This window comes from Peromyscus maniculatus, chromosome 3, assembly GCF_049852395.1.
Source record: "Peromyscus maniculatus bairdii isolate BWxNUB_F1_BW_parent chromosome 3, HU_Pman_BW_mat_3.1, whole genome shotgun sequence".
NCBI lineage: Eukaryota > Metazoa > Chordata > Mammalia > Rodentia > Cricetidae > Peromyscus > Peromyscus maniculatus.
This window is the reverse complement of record NC_134854.1, coordinates 90,639,249-90,650,752: the sequence shown is the minus strand read 5'-3', so window position 1 is coordinate 90,650,752 and position 11,504 is coordinate 90,639,249. Positions and strand designations below refer to the sequence as shown.

Below are 11,504 nucleotides of genomic sequence, written 5' to 3'. Positions count from 1 at the left end.
GTTTAGTTATGTGAGATCCTGTCTTTCCCTAAAAGTCATGTCTCTAAGTATTATTCTATTATTCTTCTGTGACTTATCATGAGCAAGGAGCTACATAGTGTGTTTTGGAGCTAAATCCTAATGGATACATGTACAAAATGCTCACATAGCTAAGGCTATGGAACATTTTGGAAAGGTAGTGGAAAGATTGTAAGAGCCTAAGGTTCAGGGAGTTTACTGTGAAATTGTGTCTCCCAGTAACATCAGAAGCTCTACCTGCAAAAGCTCATCAACATTACTGAACAAATGGTAGCTGAACAAATTGGACACAAACAAACATGTGAAAAGGTCAATGTAAAGGCCCCAAAGCCTCAGTTCTACCCAAAATACTATAGACAACTAAGTGAAGCTGGGAATGGTAGAGGAACTCAGAAGAGCACACTGATTTTCCAGTGTCAAATGATCATCCCTAAAGACATACATAAAAGTAACACATTATATAAACTCAATAGTTTATGTTTAGAAATATATAGGTACCTCCAAATACATATATTCATGTGCTATCAATGGAATAACAGGCCAGAAATTTGAAGATGAGTGGGGAGGGATATTTTGGAGGCTGTAGAAAGAGAAAATGGGAGAAACATTGTAATGAAATTACAATCTAACAAATAAACAAGGTGGAAAGGGAAGAAATGCACAGCCTCAGTAACATCTGCACCTACCTTTTAAAAGACATATAACCATTTGTGTACTTTCTAGAATGGTACCACATCTGACAGGGCCTGCCATGGAGGAAAATGTAATATGAGGATTCCACATTGAAAATGACAGAAATCAAAAAAAGGTGGAACTCATAGACAGGTGCGGTTCTTGTTGTTCAAAGAGGAGCACATTGCTGCAAATAAACCTGTACTGCCTCTCTGATCTGGGACAGAGGAGGACCACAGGTCTACAGTGTGTCACTTGACTGATCCTGTGGCTGTGCTCAGCCAGTGCTGATTTGCATGTGCTCAGACACCCACTGCCCTGAGGTCTTCATCGTCAGGTCACACCCTGTGCTGGTGTCAGACTCACACAGGTCACAAAACAGACATGAGGGTCCCCACTCAGCTTCTGGGTTTGCTGCTGCTCTGTCTTACAGGTAAGGAAAACACCATTAGAAATTTTTTCAGCTGTCGGTGGTCAGTGCTGCCTGGTCTCTGGCAAAGTCCTCTTCTAAAAGAATTAATTTGTTTTCAATTTTCCAATCTCAGGTGCCAGATGTGACATCCAGATGACCCAGTCTCCAACCTCTCTATCTGCATCTCTGGGAGACAGTGTCACCATCACATGCCTGGCAAGTGAGGACTTTGGCTGGGGTTTAGCATGGCATCAGCAGAAACCAGGGAAACCTCCTAAGCAACTGGTCTATGCTGGAAATCGCTTGGCAAATGGGGTCCCATCGAGGTTCAGTGGCAGTAAATCTGGCACACAGTTTTCTCTCAACATCAATAGTCTAGAGCCTGAAGATGTGGCAGATTATTTCTGTCAACAGGGTTACAGTACCCCTCCCACAGTGATTCAAGCCATAACATAAACCACCCAGAGAAGCAGAAGTGAGAGACCAGGCAGCCCAAATTGCTTCTTCTGGTGTCCTCAGGTTCTGGGAGTGTTTCTCTTTTCTCTTCACCAGTATTTAAATTTCAATGAGATGTTTTTGTATAGGGACCAAATGCATTTGTTAATGTTCTAAATATTTACCCTCTTCCCTGAACACTAACATTTTAATCAGGGGAATAGGTCTCTTTACTCACAGGAAATCTTACCTTTTCCTGGGTAGCAGATAAGGCTACTGATGAGATTTATATTCCATGGAGAATTAAACATACAAATACACACATCCACACACACAAATACCAGGTGCATTCATATCCCTACACAAACATACCAAGCACAAGGTATAGAAAAATTATTATTCATTTAAAATAAGAAAATTAGTATCTTATAATAAATCCCTGTGTGTACAAGATCCAAATAAAGCAATAAGGTCATTTCAAACCCATTGCTTCATAGCAACCTCTACCATAGGCAGAGCCGTGGTTAAGAACATAGGCTTGTCTTTCCGAGGATCTGGGTTTGATTCCTAGAACCCACAGGACTGCTATCAACTCTCTGTAACTCCATTTCCAGGATAGCTGTGCCTCTCTTCTGTGTGCTGAGGTCATCAAACTCACATGGCCCACAAAACAGGAATGCACATAAAATAAAATTAAGTAGATCCTATACACTTTAAAATCCTAAGGAACTAGTATTCTGACAAACTGCTACTGGGAACAGAATTTCTCAGAATTTAGAGTCCATTATTTACTGAAAGTAAGGCTTCCTGTTCATAGAGTCTTTAGACAGCTTGTTGTACCCCTCACAAAGTAATGTTTAGCAGAGTATCTAAATGAAAAGCATTTTCACTGAGAGAAAAATTAATATTCAATACAGACAACAAGCTGTGCAGCACGAATATTTAAGAGTCTTTTAATAAACCCAACCAACCCTGAGCCAGGTATTTGGGTGAACACTGGAAGATCAGAGAGACAGAACAAGCCACAGCTAACCTCACCTGGCCAACTTCTCAGCTGATCTTGTTTCCTCAGACTGGAAGCCTCTGTGTCCTTATATCTGAATGGCTCTTAGCTGAACTGTGCTGCTCAAAACCTAAAAGCTTAACCAGCCAAATGCTTCTAGTTCCTGGTCTTCATGCCTTATATAATTTTCTGCTTTCTACCACCACTCCCTGGGATTAAAGGCTCACTTCTTGGGATTAAAGGCATGTGTCACCACGTCTGGCTGTTTCCAATGTGGCCTTGAACTCACAGAGGTCCTGATAGATTTCTGCCTCTGGAAAACTAGGATTAAAGGTGTGAGTGCCACCATTCTCTAGCCTTTGTATCTAGTAGCTGTTCTGTTTCTGGCCCCAGATAAGTTTATTAGGGTGCACAATATTTTGGGAAACACAATACCACCACAAAGCTGTGCTGAAAATGGGATAGATATCCAGTACTGCAATTTGAAGCCTCAAAGGAACATTGGGCATAGATATAAACCTAGTTTAATTTAGGAAGGAAGCTCATATGCACAAACGGAAAAGGACAAAACCCTTGAACTTGTCTGGCCTTGATGGAAGTAGTTCTTGAATAACTGAGCTATGAAAAGTAGAGTAAGACAAGAATGTTTACCCGGAAAGCTGGTTTAGTTATGTGAGATCTTGTCCTTCCTTAAAAGCCATGTCTAGCAGTATTATTCTGCTACCTTTCTGGGAATCATCTAGAACAAGAAACTGCATAGTGAGTTATAGATCTCAATTCTAATGGATACATGTACAAAATGCTCTCTAGCTAAACTCAGGGAACATTTTGGAAAAGGCAGTGAAAAGAATGTGAGAACAATAGGACCAGGGAATCAGCTGTGAGATCGTGTCTCCTAGTAACATCAGAAGTTCTAACTGTAAACCAACATTACAGGCACTATGTGAGCTGAGCAATGAGGACACCAAGAAACATGTGAAACCCACAAAGCCTCCATTCTGCACAAAATAATACAGACAACTGAGGAAAGGTGTGAGTGGTAGAGGTACTCAGAGAAAAGTACAATGATTGTCCAGTGTCAGATGGTCAGCCCTAAAAACCCCTAAAAACATACATACAAGTAACACATTATATGAACTCAATGATATTTAGGATATATGTATCTACATATACATGCATTCATGCACTAACAATGAAAAAAAGATGCCAAGAATTTGAAGGAGGGGGGCATATTTGGGAAGGTTTGAAGGGAGAAATACTGTAATTAAACTATAATCTAACAAACAGGAACGAGGCATGAAACTGCATGGCTGCATGACTTCAATTACATCTGCACCTACCTATAAATGGACCTGTGACCATTTATGTACTTTCTCGAATGGTACCATATCTGATAGGCTCTAGAGGAAAACATAAAAAGGGAATTCTATATTGAACATGACAAAAATCAAAATAAGGTGCAACTCATAGACTGGTGTTGTTCTTGTTGTCCAATGAGAGCACATTCCTACAAATAAACCTGCACTGCCTCTCTAATCTGTCACACAGGAAGACCACAGCCCTTTAATGAATCACTGGGTCAGTCCTGCAGCTGTGCACAGCCATTGCTGATTTGCATGTTCCCAGAGCACAGCCCACTGCCCTGAGGACTTCTTCATAGTCAGGTCACACCCTGTGCTGGAGTCAGCCTCAGACAGGCACAGCACATACATGAGGGCTGCCACTCAGCTCCTGGGGTTGTTGATGCTCTGGCTTACAGGTAAGGAAGACAGCATTGGAAATTTAATCACCTGAGTGTGTCAGAACTCCCTGGTCACGTGTAAAGTCCTCATCAAACAGAATTAATTTGCTTTCAATTTTCCAATCTCAGGTGCCAAATGTGACATCCAGATGACCCAGTCTCCAGGTTCCCTATCTAAATCTCTGGGAGAAAGTGTCACCATCACATGTCTGGCAAGTCAGAGCATTGGTTGGAGTTTAGCATGGTATCAGTATATACCAGGGAAACTGTAGATGAAATTCAAAATGGTCTTATTAAATAAGAAACACAGAGAAGTGCTGTTGGATGTCCTGTATGCTGTGAATATATGTTGCTATGATTGATAAATAAAAATGCTGATTAGCTAGTAGCCAGGCAGGAAGGATAGTGTAGGCGGGATAAGGAGAGAGAAGAATGCTGGGTGGAAGAAGGCTCAATCAGGAGATGCTGCCAGTCACTGTGATGAGTAGCAAGATGTAAGTTACCGGTAAGCCAAGAGCCATGTGGCACGGTATAGATTAATATAAATGGGCTGAGTTTAAGTGTATGAGCTAGACATTGATAGGCCTGAGCTAATGGCCGAGCAGTTAAGTGATATGAGATTCTGAGTGATTATTTTATAAGCATTTGTGGGTTCCGTTGGAGCTGGGAAGGACTGGAGAAAACCCCAGCTACAGGAAACCTCCTAAGCAACTGATCTATGGTTCAAACCGCTTGGCAGATGGACTCCCTTCAAGATTCAGTGGCAGTGGATCTGACACAGAATTTTCTCTCAAGATCAGCAGCCTGCAGGCTGAAGATGTTGCACCTTAATACTGTCAACAAAGTTCAAGTACCCCACCCACAGTGATTCAAGCCATGACATAAACTACCAAGGGAAGCAGAAGTAAGAGCCCAGGCTGCCCCAATTGCTCCTTTTGGTATCTCCAGCTGCTGAGAGCATATCTATATTTCTCTTTGTTGTGTTTTTGCATAGCGACCAGGTAAACTTTTCTATGTCCTAAACCCCTGTCCTCTTCCCTAGCTCTAACATTAAAATCATGGGATTGGTTCTCTTGACTAACATGAAATATTAACTTTTGTGAGTTACACGTATGGAGACAGCTGAGATTTATACAACAGAATGTGAAAACACACACACACACACACACACACACACACACACACACACACACACACACACACCAGGCACACTTGTCCCCTACACAAACATATACCAAGCAGAAGTTATTAGAAAAATTATTATCCAATTAAAATTAGAAAATTAGTATTTTGTTATACCATTCAAATCCTGTGGGTACAGGCTCCAAACAAAGCAATAAGGTCATCTCAACCCATGGCTTCATGGCATCCTCTGCCATGATCAGAGTATAGGTTAGGAGCACTGACTTGTCTCCCAAAGGACCCAGGTTTGTTTTCCACGACCCAAATGACTGCTGTCACCTGTCTATAATTCCACTTCCAGGTTAGCTGAGCCTTTATTCTAGATTCTGAGGTCACTGCACTCATAAGGTACACAATTATAAATGTAAGCAAAACATGAATACACATAAAATAAAATTATGCAAATATTAAATATTTAAAAATCCTAAGGAACTAGTATTTTGACAAACTGATACTGTGAATAGGTTATTTTCTGAATATAGAGTCTTTTTTTTTCACTGAAAGTAAGGCTTTCTGATCATAGGGACTTCAGATACCTTATCAACTCTCATATCTTATGCATGGAGAGGAGGAGGCTTTCCTCCATTAAGTGTTTATTCATTTCTCTCCTTACTAGGAAGGCAAGTGTTTTAGTTACTTTTCTATTGCTGTGAAAAATACTACAACCAAGGCAATTTATAAAATAAAGCATTTAATTTAATTCTGGAAGTTTGGTCCCTGACTATGGTTAGAAGCAGGCAGCATGCAGACAGACATGACCCTATAGCCAAGAGCTTATATCTTTATCTGCAAATAGAGCATAGAAAGGAAGACAGCTAACTGTAAAAGGAATGACAATTTCATCAGGCTGCATGCGTACCAGTCTCCAAACAAGCAGATACATCATTCCAAACTATGGCTTCATGGCAGTCAAATCCACCAAGAGAAATATAATAAAATAAGGGTAGTCAAGCAATTCAGCTAATAACTGACTCTGTGTATTGAACAGCGTCCTTAAAATAACACTCCATGGAAATGCTACTGTTTATTATGTTATGCTTATACATGCTCTACCACACATATGACTGCAATCAGATACATCATGGAGAAACGATATGTGTTATGAGTGATCCTAATGAGTCTTATTGAATAAAACCCAGAGTCAGATATCCAGGGTGAAAGCTGAAAGATCAGAGAAGCAAAACAGCCAGGCACCAGAGACTTCTTACCTCTACAAAATCTCAGACTGAAGAGGGGGTGGGTAAGTAATCCATAATCTTTATGAATCCTCAGACTGAATCAGGACCATCCTGTCTCTATGAAACTCCAGAGTGAACTGGAATGCAGATACTGTCTCCACCCACTTTATATTCCTGTCTACATTTCCCTAGTTCTGGGATTAAAGGCATGCACCACCACTGCCTGGCTCTGTTTTTCTTTTAGACTGGTTCAATCTCATGTAGCACAGGGTGGTCTTGAACTCCTGATATTCTTGCTTCCTCCTCCAAAGCACTGAGATTAAAGGTATGTGCCACCACTGTCTTGCTTCTATGGTTAGCTAGTGGCTAGCTTCTTCCTCTGATCACCAGGTAAACTTTATTTGTCACAAAAGAAACAAAATATTACTTAACATATGTGCATTCAACAAACCCTATCAATCAAAGTAGAAAATTATGCACATTTGCTCTCTCAGCAACCAACACCTCCTCCTTGTAGGTGATGAACAGAAGCTCCTAGAATTATCTATTGAAGAAGTTTCATAGAGGAACTTCTGTTCTATTGCATTGCATCTTTCTTGTCATTCAATTTAATTCAGAATAATAGCATTGGTGCATTATTACAACATAGATCATAGTATGGCATTCCTCTATTAAAGAAAAGAGAATTATATCCTCATTTTCTCTATACTCAACCTATGCATTAACTTCCCCTAAGATTCCTGTATTGTTAATAAAATTGTTCATTTTCAATTGCTCTATGATCCTATGAAGTTTCCCTTTTTATGAATCTGCAAATTGCTGAGGACACCTCAAAGGTTGCACATGCCTGATATAAATGTGCTCAAGAGCATCAACATTCCCATAATTCCATGACAGAGATAACAGTTAGTGTTTTCTTGCAAATACTCAGGAACAATACTAATGTGCCTGAGGAGGTTTAAAGAGAGCATGGTTAGGAGGCCTGTACCTTCAAGACAGAGAGCTCTGAGTTCAGAATGGCATCAAAAAATCCCATGTTTCAAATAGAAATGTTCAAGATACTAAAAGCTTGTCATTAAATTCATAAGTATTACTCAAACTCCCAATACATGTATTGAAATGTTCACTACCATATATATGGTGTCTTTTGTTTTCTTATATGTATCACACCTCATATTCACCCATATATTTCAATTGCAAAAGCTTCTCTTCTTATAGAATCATGAGAGACATTATAATGTATGATCATTGTGGGTTGGAGTTTAGGTATGCATATTTAGGGAAACATCAGTCTCTAGGGGCCTTTCAACCAAATCTTCTAAGTGTTCTTAAAATCCTTCCTGCATAGGAGAATTGTCATCAGGTGAGAATGCCAAGAGGAACAGCTGGAGCACTCAGCCTTACTCTTCTTACCTGAGGGGCTTGTATTTTGACTTGAATCACTGTAGGATGGTATCATAGCTTTGGGGAGAGTAAAAATTGTAACAGCTTCAGGCACCAGACTGCTGATTGAGAGTAACATTTGTTCCAGAATTATTGCCACTGAATCATGATGGCAACCCAAGATGACAAACAGAATGCATCATGGATCAGAACCTTTGGAACACTTCCTGGTTTCTTTTGTGTCAGTAAAAGTAATTGTTAATATCCTGACTTGTCTGAAATGTGACAGTGATGGTCTCCTAGAGATGACAACAGGGACAATGGAGATGGGGAAAGCAGAATGCCACATCTAGCTCCTTAGATTGGAAAATGAAGTGCAAACACACACACACACACACACACACACACACACACACACACACACACACACACACAATTAATAATATCCCTGTAGGAGTTTCGTGGAAGACCAATGAGCAATGCCTCCTTTGATTGTATAAATCTCCAGAGTTACCCCTTCTCACCTAGAATTCAGAGCATTAGCAGCCCCTGTAACTGAGTGGAAACACTCATAATCATGCTGTGTCTTGATTGTAACTGACACTTGCACAGGTTTGTTCCATGTTATTCAAGAAGTACACATGTAGTAGGCTGTACTGTAGATACATTAAAATCAACAAAGATTTATAGGACCTGGGCACAACAGTCATTAATATGTATTGCTAAGCCATCATGAGCTCCATGACATACAAAGAAATTTATGTTCTTTCTTCCTAAGGTAAAATGTAATATGTTACATCTCTTCACATGAGACACTGGAGAATGGAACCAGGAAATTAAAACAATCAGAGAAGCTTTAACCTATTTCATTTTCTGAGTCAAGTTCCCATTAGTTGTCCCAGGGACTATAGTAACAAATTACCAACTTTTGTACTTTAAATGAAGGGGATGTGAAGAGCTTATTCAAAAGTCATCATGGTAGAAGGCTTTGCTAATCATGGAAATCAGCAGAGGTGGGAAGGAACTGAGTACATGCAAAAGTGGTTCATCTTTTCAACCAGTAAAGGATCACTGTCTCCAATTATCCTCATTCTTACCAGCACAGTGTAGATTTCCCTGTTGAGAACATGTTTCTCTGTGGTGCTAAAGGACAGCATATCTTTGGTTTCTAAATTTAGCCAGATGCTTGATCTCTTCTAGGTTGAGTTGTTTCCTTGGCCCCATCTACAGTCTTAGAACCTGCAAGCAAGTTTACAAATCCATTGCAATTTGTCCAGTTTAATATTCCTAATGCTGTAGAAGTTTCCTCTTGCCTGCAGTTCACACATGTCCTTAATGTGAAGCTGAAATGCAAAGAAAAGCCTAGACACTGGCATCTAAGGAAGAATAGGATCTGATGTGCCTAGCCCATCATTTATAAGTAATTCATCTCCACTTCAAATTTCTCTGCCATGTTATGTGTCTTCTCCCTTCACTCATGAAACATCTATTCTGCTGCACAAGCTTTTGTTTAGTCTCATGAATCTGTGTGTGGTGGTCTGTGTGCTTGGTTACTGGCTTTCTTTTATTTCTTTCTAATGTGGACTCTGCTCAGAAGGCTCTTCTCCCTGCCATGAACTCTTCTTTACCACTGCATCTACCATAATAGCTTTTAAATATTTTATTTATGCTCTGGTGATATCATACATATATGCAATATATCTTGATCTTATTTGCTCTGATTATGTCACTATCCATGATTTCCCTTGAGTCAGGGTCAATCTCATTAATTTGATTAAATCTCTCCCTTTAATACTTATTTTACATCTTCCAAGGTACTTTTTTATTTACATTATATTCACAGCCTTCAGACATACACCACCAGTCTCTACACCCTTCATGTCCTCTCATCTGCCCAGCCACTGTGTCACTTAGTGCTCATTGCTGGAATGTTGGCAGGTCTTGTTGTACTGGTCTTGTACAGATAACATCCAGGCATCACAGCTGCTGTGAGGTCCTAAGTGCAGCAGCCATGTCACATCTAGAGGACAGCTTATCACAGCACTCCTCCTGCTGCCAGCCATCTGGCTCTTACATTATTTCAGTCCCCTCCACTGTAATGAACAGATCATATCCTGCAGATACTACCATCACTAGATCTCAGTCAGTTCTCAAACACTCAGTGACTGTCTTGAGGAGAATATTAAGTGAGTAGTTATTGTATGTGGTATGTTACCTACCAAGTAAAATTCTAAAACACTTGCAAAAATAACATTTAATTGGTGTTATAAAATATCAGCAAAGGAAGTGACTATGTGTCATATGTGTTATATGCTAAAAGCAATGATCTTCACTTGTTACAAAGCTTGTATGTAATATCAAGTTGTGAGTGTTCATATCTGTTTTACCTTCAGGCCATTGTTCAGGATATTTTCCACCTCCATCCAATTATAAAGCAGAAACCCAGCAGAGGGAACATGTTTCTACACCTATGTTTAATGCCTTCTTATCAATATTTCCTTATTTCTTCTTAGCAAGAATTGGATGAAAGTTTATGTGTTTATACATGTGTATCTGACTGTATTTGCAGCATTATTCATTTTTCTTCCATCAGTCATTGTGAGGAACTCTCCAGGGTTTGGCTTATCATGAGTTCCTTCTCTTCACTCACCCCTTTCCGAATAACATTGGATTTGCAGTGATTATAATCTTTGTAATTTTTCCTCTAGGATCCCACTTGTCCTATTTCCCACCTCTCCAGCAGAGGGCAATAGTAACACAGTATCAAGTCCACTCCAGCCTTAGTGCTGACAGCCAAGGTAATACTTTGAATTAAAGAGGTTTCCAGGTTCTTGATTCACTTAGCATCCACAATGCCTCCAGGCTGTTGAGCCCTTGTGTGTTATTGATCCAAGCACATTTCATTGACACATCCTCTGAAGCTGAGGACCCTGAAAAGCTTGTCCCAGAATACCAATCCTGTTTATTACAACCCTGGTTCAGGAGGATCAGAGGCTCACAGTTTTCTTAAAAGCAGCAGAAAACAGAGTTTGGATTCATGATAGCTGCTACAAAATCAATATATGCTTTCTTCTGTGGAAATACTCCTGAAAATACATGATTTCCTGATCACACACTGGCACAGTGGCCTTCCCAGGGAATTGTGAGCTAAGAGTCATTTGATTAGACTAGGATGCATGAGTAAAGCCTTAGCTGAGCGGGTGCCAGTAAAAGTAGGAGGCAGATGCAGATCTGGGGCCTCAGATTTTCCAATTTACATTCCAGTCATCGTCAGTTGAGCTTTATCTTGGAAAAAAATAAATCCCACACACTGAAGAACAACACTTATCATTCTAGATAGATCAAACTAAACCTAGCTACAAGAAAACATGTGAGGAATACAATGGACTAGGGTTATAGGACATTGTAGAGAAAACAAACAAAAGAAATTAAGACACATAAAAAATTAAAACCCTGAGAGCTTTGGTATTTCTCAACTTA

The 11,504-nt window shown here is 39.9% G+C and overlaps 2 gene segments (V, D, J or C); both read left to right on the top strand.

The window, feature by feature from the left end:
• The first annotated feature begins 1,074 nt into the window (after positions 1 to 1,074).
• LOC107400109 (immunoglobulin kappa variable 1-39-like) lies at positions 1,075 to 1,558 on the top strand. The segment is given in 2 exon segments: positions 1,075 to 1,123; positions 1,236 to 1,558. Coding segments are annotated over 2 exon segments (372 nt in total).
• A 2,530-nt stretch (positions 1,559 to 4,088) lies between these two features.
• Positions 4,089 to 5,144, top strand: LOC102918362 (immunoglobulin kappa variable 1-5-like). The segment is given in 3 exon segments: positions 4,089 to 4,299; positions 4,411 to 4,549; positions 4,977 to 5,144. Coding segments are annotated over 3 exon segments (324 nt in total).
• The last annotated feature ends 6,360 nt before the right edge of the window (positions 5,145 to 11,504 follow it).